Source organism: Sceloporus occidentalis, unplaced genomic scaffold (assembly GCF_023333645.1).
Source record: "Sceloporus occidentalis isolate IW3139 unplaced genomic scaffold, rSceOcc1.0.p SCAF_5, whole genome shotgun sequence".
NCBI lineage: Eukaryota > Metazoa > Chordata > Lepidosauria > Squamata > Phrynosomatidae > Sceloporus > Sceloporus occidentalis.
Window position 1 is genome coordinate 32755021 of NW_028316985.1, and position 21435 is coordinate 32776455.

A 21435-nucleotide genomic window follows, 5' to 3' on the forward strand; every position below is an offset into this window, starting at 1 on the left:
GGCACCAAATCACTTTTCACACTGGCTGTAATTAATCAGGGTTTTCATGTTTACCACATTACATGTAATGGACAGAAGGGAGTGACATCACTGCTGAGGGATAGGGAAGGAGAAGCCATGGCTCTTTTAACTCCCCCAGATTGAGCAACATACTTTTCAACATGCGACCTAGGCCAGTCTCTAAAGGACAAAAGTGAGTGTGAATACCGTGTCAATATTTCATCACTGGGCATGAGTCCTGGCCTGATTTCCCACCCACTGTTGCAGGGTGAAGGTGTTCTGTATGGCTGTTCAGAATTTTTTCACCTCTTTCCCAATTAAATTTTTCCATTTCTGCAATAGACACATTCTAATGCTGGAGTGAAGAACAAGAAGCCATTGGCTGAATTCAGCCCTTCTGGGGTCCCAATATGACCAGCACAGCTCCCCAAATGTCTACATCCTCTAACCTATGACACCTTCATTTCAGATTTCTGAACTGTTGTGCAGGTCCCTCCCCACCTCTAAAATGTTATGCTGCTTCTAGTATGGGCTTTAAGCTGACATACCTGGGTATTTTTGTTCCCACCTTTGTTTTTAGCTCTGGCCACCAATGGAATGCAACCACTGAGAACCTCAATGAAATGAAATCCAGTTGTCAGGCTGAAGGAGGTTTAACATCTTCACTGTAATACTGGATAATATTTTGTCCCTTGATAGGCTTGAATACACTTGACACACACTCCAGCTATCAATAAACGAGCTCACTTTCAACAAATGGAGATAAGAAAAGGACATCTCCTGAAGGATCTATGAATAAGCAAAACAATTGACTTCTAATAGAAAGCCAAACAGTTTTAGGGAGGAAGGGGATAACAATAATTCTCTTAGGGAGAAAGTAGCTGTAAAATTATGCCTGAGGATGTCAAGAACTCCTGAATAAATTTCACTGAAAATTACTTGGCAATGCAAACTAGATATTCTTTGATGAAGATGGAAGGGTGGGTTGGAAAAGAGGTTCATTCCAAAAAGCTACTCTGTTTCCATTTTATTTGCTCAGGAGACAAACCCTGTAACTGATTGTATTGTATGATAGGAATGACTAACATATGCAGGCATGGAGCCTGGATTTCTAAATGCATGTTCTTTACTCAAAAGCTTCACACATCCCTATTTGAGATAAAGAGAACCTTCTTTCTTGAGATTTCATTTGGTGGTGAGGCTACTACTAATAGGAGATTTGTTAATGGCATTGCTGGGAAGGAGATGGAGGGGGTTGCTTTTATCTTCTATACACACACTTTTTTTAATGTTCTTTACTTGAACTGGCTGAGCAATTTTATCTGGATCAGAAGACATAGTCTGACATGAAATCTGAGTCCACAAGCCTTTGATGACGCAGAACTACTCTTTTCTGACTGGAAGTTGTATGTTGATTAGAATAATTTTATGGTGGAGTTCCATGTTGTTCAGAGAAAACCTACAATATGAACACAGGCCCTTGTGAATTAACAGGCAACTGTTCAATTCTAGGAATATCAGAATACCTATGTGTTTCACTAAGGCACTAACAATAATCTCCCTCCTAACAATAATCAAGTTATAGTTATTGATTTGGAATGAGGAGTAATAAATATGCTTAAATCAAATTGTTAGTTCCACCTGAAGTAGACTCAATGAATCTGGTGGGAATTTGATAAGTCCACACATATGTAAGCTTCACTGTTTTAATATGTTTACTTAGTGACCAACATTTGGATCAGGGCAAGCACCTGGATGCATTTGCTACTAACTCACAAAATTCAAATAGAACATGAGGCGGGTTCACTTCTTGGAGATGGTCAAATCTATGAATTTTAATTTCTCCCATTTCTCCATATTTCCCCTATCTTAAATTTGGTTCATCTTGAAATTTAATACCCAAACACCCCCCCCCCCCATATTAACATGAAAATTTTGTGTGCCTTTCTTCTATGGAAGGATTTTATATTAAAAAAAATCCTAATATACATATTTTCTTGCAGACACATTTCCTAACATAATACATTTCTAAGCATCATTGTCATTAATGTATGTATTTTTATGTGCATCCCCCCTTAATATACAAGTTTTGGTATACTTCTTAAATTTGAGAACTCCATTACAAAATTCTGATGTCTGTGAACTTTGAAGAACAACTGAGTTACGGTTGGTATGAAATTAGGTAGGCACACTGAAATGTCAACCAAATGAATTTATCCCCATCCCTTATAAGATATCAAGAGTGCACATAATACGAACAAGCTTTTGAGTTCATGAGACATTAGGCTATTTGTATCAGTTCTTCTCTAATACCACTGGTGCTTTTGTTTTTGTGATCCCCTTTCAGAGTAGGTCCATATATGTTGTGGATATTTATTCTGTTGCTTATCTACAACATCCTGGGCTATTTTTACATTTGAAGTATATCTGATTGGTTCCTGAATGTGTGTTGAACCTATTCTAGAACAAATTCTGGACAAGATCCAATGAAAATGCCATTTCCTCTAGAAATGATAATTTTCATCCTTCCTGTGGCATGATGGGCACCCAAAAACCTCCTCCACAGATCAGACAAACCCTCTGAAGCACTATTTTGGTGCCATTAAGGACTTCATGTGAAATAAGAGAAAGTCCTAATTTTGTTCACACTGGATGTCAGAATAGATGGATGGTTGGAATGGTAAGGGGGAAAAACCCCTACAGTTTTTCTGAAGACTGCAAACCACATTTCTACAATTTTTTTAAAATTGAACTTCATTTTTGCTGTGAATCAAGTGAATTAGCCTCCTCTTGCTAGCAGAAGGCTCAGCCATGACAGTTTAAGATTGTCACCATGGACAGCTGAAAACTCTTCTGTCACTGGACATTTGGACAATTGTTTAATATGTTTCAGTGCCTTGGTTTCTGTCCTAAAGCCCTGAAAAGTGCAGTTTTGTAAGGGAATTGGGATTCTTTATAGATGCTTGCTCAATGATGGCTGTTGGCTCTTGTTTCAGTGAGGTGATGAATCTGCTCCAGGTTTTAGTCCAAACTTTATAGTTTGGTTCTCAATCTATTCCAAGGTGCTGAATCTATTCTGGGGATAGGGTTCAGGACCTTAGTTAGTTCCCTTATTCAGATTACAACCCAGAATGGATTCATCACCCCACTGACACACAGGCACCATCCATTATCACTACCCTAATACTGTGCCTAGAACTACTTGACTTTGGTTGCTTTCTCTGGAATTCATATTGGGAAGTGAACCAGTTTCACACACTTGAAACTGATTTAAATTTGTAGCATAGATTCCTAATATGAAGGACTTACTTTACAATTATTGTAGGCATCATATGGTACAGCTGAATCAGAACCAGCCATTTCTTCACCAGATTTGCACACAATTACTTTGCCAGTCTAGCCACATTTATGTGGAAGTACGTTCTGCTGAACACATGGACACTTGGGTTAGACTAAATGTGCATAGGAGGACACTGTTACTCATAGAAATAGATGGTGACATTTCCAGGCACGGATGGTGTATTTTATATATACAGTCAGCCCTCCATATCCATGAATTCTTTATCCACAGATTCAACTTTATCCACACATTCAACTATCTGTTGGTTGAAAATACAGTGGACCCTTGTTATATACTGGGGTTTGGTTCCAAGATCCCCGTGTAAAATAAAATCCGTTTATGCTCAAGTCCCATTAAATATAATGACAGAGCAAAATGCTGTCCCTTATAAAAAATGGAAAATCAAGGTTTGATATTTGAAAGGTATACTTTTTGGAACATTTTCAAACCGTGGATGCTTGAATCCATGTATAAAAAATCAGTGTATAAGAAGGGCCAACTGTATATTTAAAAATATACTTTCCAAAAAGCAAACCTTGATTTTGCCACTTTATATAACTATTTTACTATGCCACTGCATTTAATGGGACTTGAGCATCCATGGATTTTGCTATCCACATGGGGTCCTAGAACCAAACCCCAGCAGATATGAAGGGCCCACTATAGTACTGTTTATAGTGTGATGGTGTTAGTAGTTTGATATGAATTTTTTATCCATGACATGTAGATATTTTAGACTAATTATCTGGAGTGGATGTAGGCTCCTAATATACATGCAGATATCCTGATAACATGTGGCAAAAAGGCATTTGGTACTCTAAAATAATGGTTTATGCACAACCTCAAAGTTGTGGCAGCTTCTAAGGAAAGTGTATCCATTACCTTTTTCCAGATTCTGTGGGACAGGAGAGTCAAAAACATGGGGCAGAATTGCTGTGGATGGGCTGCTGCTGGGTGTGGATGCAAGGCAGATGACTGTCCCTACAGACAAACAGAAGCATGTGGGGATCCTCAACAGTCAGTGATTACTGGGGGATGTTTTGGGGCAATAAAAGCTCCATTACATAGGACATTTTTTTCTTCTGATAATTCAGCACCAGAATAATGTGTGTCATACATCCGACATGGTATTCATCTTATATCCCAGCCCACTCCTGCTGACAGCTTCTCCCTATTTTCAGTGTACCTGATAATCCTGAAAACCCTAGAAATGAAGTTTTAAAATGTGTAAAGAAGGTTAGAAGGGATTCCAGTTGCAATCCACACCTTCACTGCCTTATTGTAATTTACTGACTGAAACCTTGTGATTATCTGTGTTGGACTATCTTCAAATTGCACCATAGAGACAGAGAATGGTACATCTCATTGTTTTTCATTGTAAAATCCACATTTTTTGATTTGAAAAATCTGTCTCACCTTCCATTAATGGTCTTTTAAAGTTCCTTCTGTTAATACATATGAACAAGATTCAATCAGTGCCTGAATATCAGGTAGGATTTTGTATGGGGTATCCCTACAGCTTCAAACACTGGAAAAGTAGGGTGAGGGCTGGAGGTGGCTCCTCTGGTCAGTCTGCGGCATCTCGCAAAGACAGAAAGAGGGCCAGGTACTTCTCAGCTGAACATTGTTTGCTTCATCCATTCCATCACACTGGTGATTCTGGTATAGACTCCATAGTGGTTGGGACGACCACATCCCATTCCCCAGCTTACCACACCAGCTAGAAACCACTTGCCACTGGATTCCTGACAAGCAAGAGGTCCTCCAGAGTCGCCCTATTAAAATCAAATAAAATAACTATCAGTTTGAGGGGGAAAACAAACTTCTGCTGGTGAATGAGTAGGAGGTAGCAGCAGATGGAAGCAATGTGTTTTGTTACTCACACTGAGTAATGACTTGCATGTAAATAAGCTTATAATGGGGCCAAAATTTCACAGAAGATGTTTTTGAGGAAAATACATGTGAAATTTTTCTTTTTCTTACCCCTGTAGAATAAAAAGGCCACTTGGCAGAATTTTCTCGGAATATTCTCCACAATATTTTTTACCTTGTAAGCAGTTGCTATTCCCTCTCCGCCCCCATTTCTAGAACAATACTTTACCCAGAGATTGTGGAGGATGCAATATGGTGGCCAAACTGAAAGCTTTTCCATAAAGTAGAAACCAATGCTCAAATTTACCTGACAAGAGTCCTTATTGCCATCATGGTAGCCAGCGCAAAGCATTCTCGGTGTGACCTGGTAGTGATAGGCCTCATTGCAAATGTCTTGTTGTATTAGCTGAACATCTGCTTTTTGCAAGATCTTACTAGTATGGCCTGTGCAGGGGGAGTGAATGGGTACAAGGTTAGCAAGACAAAGGAAAGAAAGAGGATATCTTTTTCTATTTGGAGATTTTCAGACAGGAGAAAAAGCTGGGAGTATAAAGGCATACTCCTGGCATAATTGTGCGATCGCGCTGAAGATTTTCAGATGGACTTATCTGGTGAGTCTCATCACTCCAAGTAAATTCATTCCTTTGAAATCCTTAAATTCTTTATGTCCTGTTCAAGTGTTAGGGAAAGTGTCTATAGCATACATATGAAGAAGAGGAGTGCTTCAATCCTGCCCTCCTCCAGTGTCACTTTCATCCCTGTGCTCATGTGTAGAGAAATTCTGTGAAGATTAGAATTCCATTGTGAAAAAGAGTATAAGGATGCAAAAAAAAGTATTACTCTCATTTTTTTCTTTTGTGATAAGAAATGGAGTCTTGAAACAATGAGACATCCTGTCCAAGAAAGGGTGTCTACCAAATCTGCCAAATTTCCATAATTTAAGACTTTTTGTAAATTAATGATTTTTGGAAAAACTTGGATTTTGGAGAAAAATGCTTCTTGAGCAGAAAGGTATGCACTTTGTACAAAATATACTGACATATGATAATGCAATTATGGATTTGTACTCTAGAGTTACATATCTATAACTGCTCCATGTTCAGTTTTATATTACATATTCACGATCATGGCACTATAACTGCCATTCTGAATCCTACTTAAACTCTAGGGAGCCATACCAGGTGATGTAGGTCTGTTTTGTTGGTGATAAGGAGACACAAGGAAGATGTTTCCAGCCCCTTCCTGCCAGTGAATGAGGCTGAAATGATAAGAATTTCTATACCTGTCACATTTTTTTTGTCATACTGCAGATTGCCGGCAGGAGGGGGCTGCAAATCTCATTCTCCTTGCACCACAACTGACATCTGAACAGACCTCCATCAGTGCAGCTGCTGGCTGTTAAGGTAGGTTTGGGGGACTGAGCAGGAGATGATACTTAGTTATGTATTTCCAACTAACTGTGCAATCCTTACTCAAAGATAGGCCAGCAGGATTGGGTTAGGATGAGATATAAGGCACTTGTGCTGCCTGAACTGGCCTTAGGCAAGATGAACTTCCTTTATGCTGGCATAACCAACTCCTTTGTACTGCCTGATCTCAAATGTCAGCTATCTGAGAGATCAGCTAGCACATGGTTTGAGATCAGTTGGCTAAAGAGTTAAAATGTGGTGGTGCAGGGGTGGAGCAGGGGAGAAGTTGAATTATACCACATCCAAACCTCACTCAGCCCAGAAACACAAGCACAAAGTTAGGCCAAGGTTAGGGTTGGTCTAAATTATTCCCAGCACATGCAAACCAATGTGACATCCCTCAAAATAAAATATTGGGGTCCCAGTCCATCTGACAGAACCACACGTATCCTAGAAGGACCAGGATTTTGATATAGCACAGCTTCAGCCAGCCTAATAAAAGCTTTTGGCTCACTTGCTGGGTTAGGATTTCACTGTTAGTCAGCAACATAGGATCTGCACACTATTTTGGGGGGGGGGGTTTCACAAAAAAGATTTTGTGGAAAATATTTTTTTTATAAAATAGAGCTGAAGTATGGAAAAAATATTCAAAATTTTGCAAAAACTCTTATAATCTTACCCAAGTAGAAAAACTTTGAACTTTTTTGTTCCTACATAAAGAACAAAATAAGGAAATAGATGCATCACTACACTTCCATGGAGGCTTTCACCAGAATCTGGAACCATGTAAAATGAGATTCTAGATTATGTGGAGAACCTCCATGGATCAAAGAAACTCTCCTTTCCCCAAAATTCATCTTGACATAAGAAAAGCAACATGGAAAGGAACCAGAACTGAACCTATCTCCCACCTCATTAATTTACATGTATAACACATGAATATTTAAGTGTATTCTCCATTTGCCCCAGACTTAAGTTGGAGTTGGGATAGGGCTACAAAAATCAGAAGCCAAAGCAAAATCACTTCAGCAAGCCTGAGGTTCACCTTCCTCTGCTGTAGAGTTGCAACAAATATATTTATGTTCACAATGTCCTTTATAAGCTACTATGTATGAAGTTCATTTTAACATTCTAAAAACGCTGATTTTCTAGATGGTACCTAAGCAATTTGAGGAATTATGATCCAGAAAAATAACTCTTCCAAGCTCTATATGCCAGCCGTGAAAGCCTTCAACTTCACATTTTCCAAGCTCTGTTTTTAACCTGAAATATGTGAACATGTTGTATATTTTATATTAGTAAGACAGTCCTTTCCAGCCTTTCTTAAATATATTAGAAAAGGAGAAAAAATGAACTGCCCATTTTATTTCTCCCCATCTTCTAGAGGCTTTTGAATTTCATAAGCCAAAAGGCTTCACTTTTGAGATGCATGGCATTTGTAAAGGATTCTGATCTCAGATCCTCCTCCCTACATTGAAATCAAGAGTTTCCCTGCAGAGCAGTGCAAGTTTTCCCACATTTATTTGCTGCACCCCTGAAGTAATGTGTTCAGGTGACCAAGTTTTTCATTAGTTTGATATTTCAAAGCAAAAAGGAGATTGAGATCCAGTTCTGGCTGACATACAATCACTCAAGAAGGGCTTCTGACTCCTCTCTGTTTAATGACAAAATGACTTTCTCAAACAAAATCGGGCAGGTGAAATAAAAGAAAATTTGGGATAGTCAGAAGTGGACTTTTGCATGAAAGCATACTTCACCTCTGGTGTAGCTAATGAATTCCTGGGCTTATTGTGTACCAGAGACACCATAGTTGTTAAATAGAAATGTCAGCCATTTGTATCTGCCTCTGGATGGTGGCTCTTGGAATGGTAGTAGAAAACAAATGAACTGAACAAGCCTGGGTACAGCTGGGGGAGCAAAATTAGATCATTGTTCCCCAAAGAGAATTCTGTCCCCCAATTAAATCTTTCAGTTCTCAAATTTCTAGCACTGTAGTAAGTTACACCTTCAGCTGATCTTTAAGTAATACAGTTTGGGCATTGAAAGGCAAAATGAGAAACAGAATGTGAATGCAGAAAATATCAGAGATCTAGACATGATTGACTTTCAACATCTCACCATCTGAAATTTGGATATTTAGAGGGAGAAGCAAAATTTCATTAAGGGCAGAATTCTTCTTTTGGTAGGCAATGCTCTCATTTTGTATCCCTATAGCTACAACCCAGTAAACAAGTCTGATGTCTGTCTGTTTGACCAATACATGACTTCTGCCCGATGTTATGCAAATGATCCACTAAGGGGCGCTTTAGAGAACTTTGCTGTAAAATAGATTTTAATGACACTGAATTTTAGTTTGTTATTCCACCTTGACCCTTCTCATAAGATATTAACTAATGGGAATTGGAAATCTGAATGAAATATTTGACTAGGATATTATCTACACCCTTCTCTGCAAAGCTGAGGCTTCCTCATGATCACTTCCAAGTACACAACATCTGTTAAGATTCTTCTGAAATGATCTCTTAACAAAAATGAGACCCACAGTGCTGCAAATACCTCCTTCCTTGACTGCCCCCCAGCCACTGATCCAGCACAGAAGGCCAGGTTCAAACAGATGGGAGCTGGCAGGTAGACAGATGGGATGGATGAAGGCAGAAAAGATAACTGGATGGTCAAGCTGCAGTAGTGCCACATCATAGTCATGGCTATCTTCTTCATAGTAGGGGTGCTGCAGAATGCGGCTCACTTTGAAGGAGACCTCATTGGGGCTGCTGACATTCAGAAATTGCTTGCCAAGATAGACAGTCCAGACAGTAGGAGAAGCCTGGCTAGAAGAGAAACAGGGATTTGAAAATGTCTCAGCAAGATTTCATATGCTGCTCCCTTTCTCTGACTCTCATAAGGGCTGGTCTTACCATTAGGCATAATGAGGCAGTCTTTTCAAATGGCAGACACTGGCAGAAAGTTGGAGGAGGCAGTTGTGTGCCATACAGCCAGCTCTTTGTCTCCCAAGCTAGCCTGCTGCCTTCAGATGCTGAGAAAGGTAGTGCCCACTGTCTGTGCTAAACAAAGATTCAAGTGCCAATCTATTTGCCTTTTGCACCTGGAATTGGCAGGGGTGCCATTTTTTGCAAAAAATGTTTGGGGCTGAACCTGGCTCTCACTGCTTAGTGGGAGCTGGATTGAGAAAACTGACTTATACTAGGTCAGACTAATTGTCCATTTAGTCTATTCTTGTGTGCTGAAAAAGTTACTTTTGTGAACTACAGCTACCAGAATTTCTTAGGCAGGTTGGGTGCTGGCCAGGTAGAGTGGAGGATTCTGTGAGCTGGTAGTGGTTCATTGGGGTAGAGAGGTCATTTTTATCAGCTGATTTTATGTCATTTTCAGTGCAAATGTCATAGGCTGAATCTGAGACCTTCTGTTGTACAGCTCAGCTCCTTCCCTCTTAATGGCAAGCCTCCATCTGCTGGATATAGTAATTATAAGTTCTTTTGTGGGGGATTCTCCTTGACGTATCCCTCCATCCTTTCATAGGTCAGTAAAATGAATACCAGCTTGTTGGGGGCAATTGGCTAACACACTGTAAACTGCTTAGAGAGTGCTGAGTTCACTATGAAGTGATATAGAAATGTAATGTGCTATTGCTATTTTAGCTGAGAGGATTGTCTCTGGGGACATTGAAAGCTCATGATAATTTAGTATCACAGATCAAGTGTGGAGGATAAATTGGTTTGGTTTGCATTTTGATGTGAAGCTACCTTATTCACACTTACTGAACCAATTTGAAAATTCTATTATCCAATCTCATTTTTTAAGTGAATTAAATGCAGTATATGCAGACATTGGGGAAGTGCACACAAAACGTATGTTAGTGAAAACAATATAAAATGTATCCTATTAGGGGAAATGTCTTGCAAAATATGCAAAAGCTATCCAAAAATGCCTAAAAATAGGAAAATGCACATAAAGTGTGTGCCAATGTTCATGTAAACTTCACAAAAATGGGCAAGCTGATGTGTAAGTGTGAGGAAACCACGTTAAGAGTAATGAGAAATGGAGAACATTAGAAAATAAGAAAGGCCATGTTGGACCAGACCAAAGGCCTGTCTAGTGCAACATTCCATTCGTGCAATGACCAATCACTGACCCATGGTAAGCTCACCAGCAGGACACAAGTGCAGCTGCACTCTCCATCTTGCATGGTTACCAGAGGGGCATATTTCCTCTGATCATAGAGGTCATATATGGCCATCTTGACCAGTAGCCAGTGATGACCCCACCCCCATGAAATGTTCCAATCCCTTTTCAAAGCCATCTAAGGCTGCATCTGCACTGCAGAAATAATCAAGTCTGATAGCTCAATCCTATGGAATTTTGGGAGTTTGCAGTTTGTTGTGGCACCAGAGCTCTCTTGCAGAGAAGGCTAAATGTCTCATAAAACTACAATTCCCAGAATTTCATAGCATTGAGCTATGGTAGTTAAAAATTGTGACAGACTGGATTATTTCTGCAATGCAGATGCAGCCTAAATTGCAAGCCACAATTAACTTTTGTGCCAGTGAGTTCTACAGTTTAAGTATAAAGTGTGTAAAATAGTGCTTCCTTTTATTGGTCCTGAATGACTCACTATCCATCATCAAAAGATGAGCCTGGCTAGTATTATGAGAGTGAGAAATGCTTCTCTCTATTTCTCTACACCTTGCATACTTCGTAAACCTCTCTATTTCTCTGTACCTTGCATACTTTGTAAACCTCTATGACGTCTCCCTTTACTTGCTTTTTCCTAAACAAAAGAGACACCAATGTTGCAATTTTCCTCATAGGGAAGATGCTTCAGTCTCATGATTGTTTAGTTGCCCTTTTCTACACCTTTTCCAGTTCAACAATATCTGTTTTTAGGAGCTACACAGTGTTACAGATGGAGCCACACCATAGATTTCTACAAGGGCAGTATGTTACTGACCATTTCATTTTCAATTCTCTTTCTAATTACTCTCAACATCTGTTTTTTTAAAAAAACAGTAGCCACTCACTGGGTCAAAATTTTCATTGAACTATCTATCACTACCCCAAAGTCAGTTGCTACCAGCTTTGATCTCATGAATCAACCAATGGCCAAGAGCCAAAATGGTTCTGCATTTGGGACTCTGCTATAGCTCCCCTATCACCACCTCCAGGACTCACCATTTTGGTATTATAGCCACTCATTCATTCATAGCTATTCTATTACTGTTGGAGGGGATCTAAGAAGTGTTCACTATGCCCCCATAGCAACTGAGGACATCTGAGGACATCAGTGAGATCTGCTGGTGTTCTCCAGAAGTTTCAGTGGATGATTTCACTGATCTGTGCCTGGCTATGGGACCATAGACATTCTCTAACCTCCTCCATTCTCTACTAGCTATGCAACATCAAGGAGAGTAGGGTAAGTGGGGAGGGCTTTGGTCATTGCAGACATTGGTAGAGAACACCAATCTCTGCAATTACCAACCAAAGACATACTCAGGGTTAAGTTGGACCTATGCCAGTTTATGTCACTAACAGGAACTAGCCTTTATGAAAATGGGCTTTTTTGGTCCCACTTTACCTACACTAAGAATATATCCATGTTACACAATTATAGCACTTTGATTTCACATTAATCTTCATGGATCTTTCCCAAGGAATCCTAGGATTTGTAGTTCCAGGAGGTGCTTATGAAACTATGTGCGGGAAATCTCCAGTGCTGTTATTTAGTGCCAGAGAACTCCAATGATGTAATTTGGGGAATTAGATTAAGTACTTTCATATCTCAAACTTCCATAGTATGGAGCCATGGCAACTAAAGTGGTATCAAACTGCTATAACTGTGCAGTGTAGATACATCCTGAGTCTCATTTCCCAAGTTACTGCCTATTCTTTTGGAGCTCTGCAAATGCATTTGTTTTCTCCCCACCCTAAATATTGCTACACAATCCAAACTCCACATTTAAACCAGATTGGACAGAATGATACCTTCCTAAAATGGACAAAAACACACATTGGATTTAGATGTAGGGATTATCCAAGTAAGCAACTCAAATTGTTTCATTTATAATGTGCTTTAACTCCACTTTCCATCACCTCCATTTACCTGTCTTCCTGGAAACAGTGAGCAGCAGCGATCACCCAGCGATCTGCAATTAAAGTTCCACCACAAACGTGGTGCCCACGAACTTGCAGACTAGCTTGCCATGGCCACTCCCCTTCCGCAGAATGAGTACCACCCAAAATCCGGTTTGTTGGGACCTCCTGCTCTCCACATTCTGAAGGAAACAGAGGGAATCTCCATAATTCAGAATGATTGTTTAATGCATCCTTCCCCAACCTAATACCCCCAACAAATGGGATTGGATTACAAATCTCATTGTCCGCCATGATCTTTTTTTCTTGAGTCCTTTGTGATGGAAGTAACTTATTTTTAAAAGCTATGGCTAAAGAAAACTCTAGTTCAGGCTTTCCTTTATTACTGGATCAGATGCAATTAATCCTTTCTCAGGCTGGGGATGATGGGAATTATAGTGGTGCAGATCTCTCCTATGTTAAGGCCAACTTTCAATTCTTTATCTGCTCCTTTGTCCTGTATTGTTTCCTCCCAAAAGACAGAGGAAACTTTTTACTTTGACTTTCTGCACCAACAGAATATTTGTATAAGAAAAAAAAGATGGCTCTTCAGCATAACATGAATCAAGAATTTTGAGTCTTCTCCAAGCTGGGCATTTAATTACTGTACATCTGCTGCATCCCTTAAGATCTGTCTGACATCATTATTACTGTCTGAGATTTTAACAGCCCAAACTTATGCTTCTCTACTAATAAGCAAACACTATAAAGTTCAGTAGGATGGGCCTTATTCCCATATAAACATGCACAGCAAGGACAACAAAGAGTATTATGGCAATTGAAGAATAGAAAATTCTATCTGGCATAGACTTTCATGAACTTCATTTCATTGCATTGCATCTGGCAAAGTGAACTGCAGTCTAAGAAAGCTTACACCAGATAAAACCTGGGGCCAAAACAGATGGCCCCAAAATGCCTGATTGGGGATATTACGGCGCTGCATGCCACAGCACAGCAGCAAGACCACACCACGCCCCAGCCTGGTGTTTTCCTGGTGCAAAAAGAAGCAGCAGAAAGCTGTTCATTTTTGCACTGGGAAAAGGGCTCCTTTACATGCTGTGCTGCTGGAGCGCAGAAAAACTGCCACCATGTGGGCAGCAGGGCAGCTTCATAGTATGTTCCTGGCAACTTGGGGGCATATGTGCATACGCCATGCCCCCAAGATGCAGGGAACATGCCACATTTTGCCGGTCTGTTTTCCCTGTTGCTTGTCCTTAGTAAGGTTCCATAAGACTCTGGTCTAAATCCACTTATTAACCTTCGCTAAAACAGTCCCACTTCTTGTACTCAGATGTGGTACTCTAAGAAGGAGCTACCTATCCAGCTGCTACTCTACACAGAATGGAGGGATTGCCATCTTGCCCTTTGCCTCAAGCAGCATATTATCATTGTCTGGCCCTGTTATAAGAAGAATGAGTTCTCCTAGTTCAGCTGTTGTTAGTTAAATATAATAGATCTTTTCTCATTAACCTCTTACCACAGAGCATTTCATCAGACTGATCCTTGCAGTCAGAAATCGAGTCACACAGGGGGTTCACTTTCTTCACACAGCTCCCATCAGCACACTGGTAAGTGAAAAGTCCACAGGGAACTCCTGGAATGACAAATTTGTGAGGGTGGAAGGGATTGAGATGTTCCTTGAGTATTGCTACTGTCACAATTTAAACTGCCTACAAACATCCACTGAGGAGTGATCTGTGGCTCCAGAAAAACAATGTGGTACAGCTCTCTTTGAACCAAATAATAACCCTGACTATCAACCCCATCAACATTTCCTTTCCAATCATGGGTAGTTTTATGGTAAGACAAAAGTAAAACAACAACAACAACAACAATGGCTGAAATACTGAAGTAGATGAGGCAGGAAAGATATATAACAGAGGTAGTTCAGAATAAGGATGTAAATCCCCACTTACTGTATTTCATTCCTGCATGAAAGAATATTATTTGGCCAACCATTTTTTTTCATTTGGCATTTTTTTTCCTGCAAAAAATCATTTGTACAGAGCTTTCTGTGCACCTTTTCTGAAAATATGCTGCTGCTGTTTTATTATTATTATTATTATTATTATTATTATTATTAAAAAACTGGTTTTTGTGCAAAAAGCATTTGTGCTTTTTTTGTTGTTGTTGCCTAAATGAATTTTCCTCACAAAAAAACCCAACCCCAAATTCTGAAAAATCTCATAATGGTTCTATGCTTATTCTTTAGGATGTCTCAGTATGTCAAGATAACTTTTCTCATTATTGAAACAAAAAGGCAAGTATTTACATCCTTAATACAGAGATATCATGGTTAATCTAGAGCCACAGTGCAAGTTAAATTAGACGGTTTAAAATAAATACATGAAATGACATCCTTAGAAATTATCACCTCTTCCAAAAAAAGTAGTAGTATGGGGACAGTGAACGTACACTAATCTAGACTGGAACTGCAGTGCGAATGAAGAGGCTAATCTTTTCACTCTGTGTCATTTTGCCACTGAATGCCATTTCTCCAATTTCCTCTTTGCCTCCTCAAAGCTGCTATTTGCTGCAAAAAGAGCTTGACTGGCAGGGAAGAGAAGTTAGGGGCGAAACAGAGCACCGCAAGGGTGGATTGGGGCCATGGCAACTGCTTGTAAAAAGGTGGTTTTTCCTACCCACCATGGCTGGAAGCTGTCTTTAAGGCACTCTGGCAGTATGCAACATGTAAACGCTGTGCCACTGGAGCACATAGAAGCTGCCCACGTGTGGCCAGCTAGGTGGATTGAAGCCATCTTCTGGACATCTTGGGGGCATGCGTCATCTGTACTCCATGACTGCAAGCCTGCTGGCTTTTTATGCCTGTGTTTTGGCCCTTGGTTAATTTGAGTGTCATTTTTCTTGAAGAGATTGGAATATACACTTAATAAAGAAAACAAATATTTAATCCAGATAAGGCTAAGAAAGAAATATATCCACAGCCTACGCTAACTGGAAGCCAGCATATTGTTGAGAAAAAACATGTCACTGACAATCTATTTTGGATGCCAGTGTTCTGGTGAAGCATAGCTTTGTGTCCCCATACCATGAAGGAACAACAACAACAACAACAACAACAACAACAAACCTTCATTGCATTCTTCCTCATCACTGCCATTGATGCAATCAAGATGTTTATCACAGACCTTAGAGAACTCAATGCAGGTGCTGTCTTCCTGACACTGGAATCTCCCTGGGCAGACTGGCAAATTTCAAAGCACAAGAAGAAAAGAATAATTGGGAAGGGAGATTTGTGGGGATGGAAGGGGATGGTCATTTGATATTAGTTTGTAGTTTTTAATAACTTTCTAAGAAGAAATGCTCACTGCTTTGCCTTGCATTTTTCTATTTTGTTTGAAATCAGTGTCCACTCATTCTTGTAGTTACTTTGGTGGCCCCACTGAATAGCTGACATTGTGTACAAATTATATTTGTACCATCCACCCAATATTTTCTCTCTCTGATCAGAACACAAAGACAGTAGTAAAAATGCTAGAAGGACCAATGCATTGATCCAGAAGTGCGCATATATATATATATATATATATATATATATATATATATATATATTGGCCTGGTGTCTTTCTGCTTTACAGACTGTCTTCTATCAATATTTATTGAATAGCCCTGGGGCAGTCTAAAAATACCTCAAAAAATAGTAATACAAACAATAACACGCACGCGCGCGCACACACACACACACACACACACACATATAATGTTAACTGTCTTCTACTTGATGGGCTCTAGGAAGGCAAGCTTTTGTTTGAAGGTGTCCTCAGGACACAGGACCTCTGAGAACACCCCTTTCCCTCATCCTAAAGAGATAGAGATCTAGAGTTTCTGCTGATGTTCAGTCAGCATCCTCCAGGATTATTTCATAAATATATCTTGTTGGTTTTGGAATGAAGACGTGGCTGGAGGACGTTTCTCAGATATATTAACCAGTGGATGGGAATAGCCCTTCCTGTATGAAATTTATTAATTTTGGAGAAGGTTTCTCTCACTCTAGAGTTCCCTGTTGGGCTAGCAAACCAATACATCTGGCAATGGAGTGGAAGGATGGAATGGAAATAAAGAGTGAGCACTCACCACAGTTTCTCTCATCTAGTCCATTGGGGCAATCCTGGATGCCATCACAAGCTGGCACACACAGTCCATTAACTGAGCAAAGGAACTCTCTGGGGCAGGCTAAACAAGACAAAAGAATGGTAGTGGCTGAGATTACAGATGGTGTGTGTGTGGATAGCATAACTATTCTGTACACACAGCTTTGACTCCCACTAGGGAGCTGCTAAGCCCCATGGGGCAACTGATATGACCATAAATGGTCATGGAAGAGTAGTGGCAGCAAGAAAGTTGACCAGGCAGCATGGGCTATTCTTCCTTTGCCTCTGGCTGCTGCCACACTGCAGAATTAATCCAGGATGAAACCGCTGTAACTGTCATGGCTTCTTCCTATGGAATCTTGGGATTTGAAGTTCGTTGTGACAGAAGAGCTCTCTGACAAAGAAGATTAAATATCTCACAAAACTACAAATCCCAGAATTTCATAGCCTTGAACCATGGCAGTTAAGGTGGTGTTGAACTGTATTAGTTCTGTAGTGCAGCCTCTGTCTAACAAATGGTAGGTAGATGAGATGTACTCTCCACTTCCCAGTTATTTCTGTCACTCTCTGCTGGGCTACACTGAGGCAGTGGCCCCACAGATTGTGGCAGCTGATTTGGATGGGCTGCAAGAAGCTAGAACTCCCCTCTTGCACCCTATTCTAAGAAATTCAACATGATGTAGCAGTCTGAGCATTGTACTAATACTCTGTAAACCAGGGTTCAAGCTACACTCTGTCATGGGAATCCATTGGGTGACCTTGGGCAAGTCACACTTTCTCAGCCTGAAAAGAAAGCAAAGACAAACCCCTTTTGAACAAATCTTGCCAGGAAAACACCATGACAGATTTGCCTTAATGTCATCATAAATCAGAAATGTCTTGAAGGCACACAACAGCAACATCCCAATTCAGAATAGGACATATACACATGTAAAGCATATATGTGTCACTAAAGATTCAGGCCAGTGCATTTAGGATGCTCAAACAAAATTTAATTCAAAGGTTACATGCATTCTGCAAAATTGTGTTTGTATGTGACTGCATCTCCTCCCTCAGGATACACTAGGAAAGGGGCAAAATATTTTGAAATCAAAGAAATTAGTTATAAAATTCTGGGACAGAAGAGTGAAAAGCAAGGTGGCCACTTTTTCATATCCTCCTATTTACCTTCCTTGATTATTTTAGCAGGAGTTTCATCAAATCTAAGAAGCCTTTCATCCATGAAACATTTTCATGCATGGCTGAGACATTTCATCCATGAAACATTGAATGTGGAATTAGGAAACTTGGTGCTGGTCTACACATAAATGTACTATGAGAAATGGTGCTTCACACTGACAGTTAATTGCCTTCACTTTCCTGCACAAATTCGTATCTATTCACATCTATTCACTTTCCCTCTGCCACAAATTCACAGCCATTCAAATGTATGCTAAGCAGATGGATGGCCACATGTGAGATAATGTGCATTTCTTTAGATTTCAGCAGATAGTCTGGTAAAAACTGCAAAACCTTGTTCCAGAGCTTTTCAGCTCCCTCTCCCAAAAGCCCAGACTCTTGTAAATTGCACATGGCTCGATCATATTCTATTCAACTGCAATGAGGAGCATTTTAAACATGTAGATTAGTCCTTGCATCTAAAATACATTGTAGAAGTTGGAAAATCTGAAATTTTCACTGTAAGTTATATAATATAAACAAAATGCATGTCAACTTGCATGGACACACACAGAAAGAATCCCTGGAGTGATCCAGACCTTTCAGAGCTCATGGATACTCCAGACCTTCCATGTGTGCATGCCCATGCAAGTGCCCATGCATTTTTTATATGTTTGTGTAAGAACATTAGCTTCCTCTCTGGCTACTTGTTCTCTCTCTCCCCGTCTTCCATCTATAGTACTTGCCTACCTGCCTATTTTCAATCTCACTCCCTTCCTTCCTCTCCCTCTGTCTTCAATTGCTTGCTCACCTTCAAAGAGAGAAATTGGGACATTTTAAAAGCAGCTGAAAAAGTAGGACAACAAAGGATTAATCTGGACTGTTCCTGCCAAACTGGGACATTTGGAAAGTATGAGATTTGGGAATTCTAGGTAGGGAGTGCCCATTAGCAGCATCATACGAAGGATCTAATAAAGTCTGGTGCCATTTGGGAAAGACAGGGATATTTTTTTTTAAAGATAATTTATTTTAAGGGAAAACAAAAATCCCAAGATAGGAATGCTAATGCTCTACGTCCACATTTCTGGTTGCTCTTTAGTCTGTAAACCATTTACATTAATCAAGACAACAAAGCTCTTACGAAGAGGGCATGATTTGATTTCTCCATAATATTTCACATACCGTAACTGGATTGCTGCTGCTGTTGCTAGAAAGTTCAATGTTGTACTTACGATCTGATTGATTATATAGGCTGTACGCAGCCTGCACACCAGGCCCAGTTAGGGTGATCTGGGAAGTGAAGTTGATAGTGACACCAGCACCAGATACTACAGGGATCCTTTCAGCATAGGCTTGCAAAGTCCGTAGGCCACACAGCCTGATTTTTAAAAGGAAGGAAGGAAAAGAGCAGACAGTATATCCTATAAGTGACATTGCTTTCATGCAATATGGGAAAAGAGAATCAATAATGTGCTTTACTGCAGAAATGCAGAAGCAATATAGAAGCAAATATTAGCCAGCCAGATGCAGATCTGGTTCAATAATAATAATAATAATAATAATAATAATAATTTGTTTTATTTATATACCGCTATTCCAAAGATCATAGCGGTGAACAGCAAGTAAGCTAATTAGCAAGGTTCTAGGTCTGAGAAGCCCCATGACAAAGCATCCTCTCTGTAACCTTCCTTTCTGAATAGGCATATCTGTTGGTAGTGGCAGGATGTGCATTTCCCCAGTGTAGAGGGAAGGGCCCCTGCCTCCTCTTTAAAAATGAATTGCCGCACCTGGAGGTTTCCAAGAGAGACAAATCACCCTTTTCTGTCAGAAAAAAAAAAGGGTGGCACAGAGGGATCAAGGGCCATGAAAATATAACCTTGGTGGCCACATGCAACTCACAAGTCAAGTGCCCAGATGTCCTCCTTTCCCAAGACATTCTATATTTCAACCTTCTGTCCAGGAGGAATCCCCAAATGCACAATGTTTGCTTTTTCCCTTCAAGACATTCATCTACTGCAAATAGATGGATCCTTCCAAAGTTCTTTACTCTTAGGAGCATCAGCAGACAAGCCTTAGTCTCAGAGTTCAGGGCATGTTCAATTTTTGGAGGGGAAAAATACAGCAAGTTAGGCAATTGGTTGCTTGAGGACACATTGCAAATGTTGAAAGTGTTTTTCCCCCCTTAATTTCAGCACAATGGACAAATGAAAGGGATAATTGAAATGTAGATTCAGTCAAGGGTTTGTTGCTAGTAAAGTACAATTTTAAGTATTTGTCTTGCTCAAAGTTCTGTAAGTATATCACAAGCTAACAAAGCATTTTAATGAAGTTAAGTTCATCAGAAAAATAGGGCTGCGTATATAATAAAATACAATATATGCAATATAGTGTGGTCTAGTGGTTTCAGTGTTTGACTATGACTCTGGACACCAGAGTTTGATTCCCAACTCAACCATGAAACCTACTGGATGACCAAGGGAAGACAATGGCAAACCTTTTCTAAACAAATCTTGCCAAGAAAACCCCAAGATAGGTTCATCTTAGGGTCGCTTTAAGTTAGCAATGATTTGAAGGCACACAACAACAGCAACAACAATGTAGCTGTAACTATACCATATGAAATGGATGAATGTGTGGGTGGCTGTGTGTGCATTTAGCTTTTATTTTGCAATGTCCTACATTTTTATTGAATAGCTACATTTTGTTGTGCCTTGTCCTCTTTTGTGGTGAGGACATGTGGTCACTTTGACCACAAGTACAGTTTGTCCATCCTTGATGTAAAATAAATTAGGAAGGTCACATTTTTTCCTGATACAGACTCAAGTGCTGTTAAAAGGTGCAATAGGAAATCCAAGAACTGCAGTTCTCCCTGGTCTGGAGACATAGGGAAAGGAAAGTACTGTACTGCATCTCTTGAATTTCTGCCTGTCACACAGCTATTAAAAGTACAGAGCCAGAAGAACAGAAAGTACAGAGGATGTGAGGCATTGGAAGCAGATGGGAAAAAAACATTTCCCAGCTGCTGCCTTCTTGGGAGGTGGGGGGGGGTGACTGAGGGGATGGTGGTAGTGGAAATAATTTCAATTTACAGAGAAATAACTACAGTGAAGAAGCAACTGCAAGTCATTTCATTTCATGTGTGAGATTGACTGAGTAGTCTGGAGCATAATGGCTGGCCCGCCTCACTATGTAACTGATATCTCAGCACATGTAAATGTGAGCAAAACCCAGTGAAACTTACTTCTGATTAGACAAACATTGACTTGCATTGTCAGTCTCTGATTCCTCTGTCTCCCTCCCAAAATAAGAATATTAACTGATGGTGATTAAAAATGATGGCTGGCATCCTGTTCAGTAATTACAATGTCATAAGCCTGATCTACAATATCATAATTATACC

General features: G+C 39.9%; 1 protein-coding gene across 1 annotated transcript in view; it reads right to left on the reverse strand.

Moving 5' to 3' along the window:
* Positions 1 to 3834: 3834 nt before the first annotated feature.
* Positions 3835 to 21435, reverse strand: part of TMPRSS6 (transmembrane serine protease 6) — a 51357-nt gene continuing 33756 nt past the window's right edge. Inside the window, exons 10-17 of the mRNA XM_089526754.1 lie at positions 19268 to 19413; positions 16861 to 16959; positions 15857 to 15970; positions 14243 to 14359; positions 12737 to 12908; positions 9178 to 9449; positions 5520 to 5656; positions 3835 to 5115 (exon numbers count right to left, since the gene is read on the reverse strand). Of these exons, the coding sequence (XP_089382880.1) occupies positions 4954 to 5115; positions 5520 to 5656; positions 9178 to 9449; positions 12737 to 12908; positions 14243 to 14359; positions 15857 to 15970; positions 16861 to 16959; positions 19268 to 19413 (1219 nt within the window). The 3' untranslated portion in view covers positions 3835 to 4953. The remainder of the gene's footprint in view (positions 5116 to 5519; positions 5657 to 9177; positions 9450 to 12736; positions 12909 to 14242; positions 14360 to 15856; positions 15971 to 16860; positions 16960 to 19267; positions 19414 to 21435) is intronic.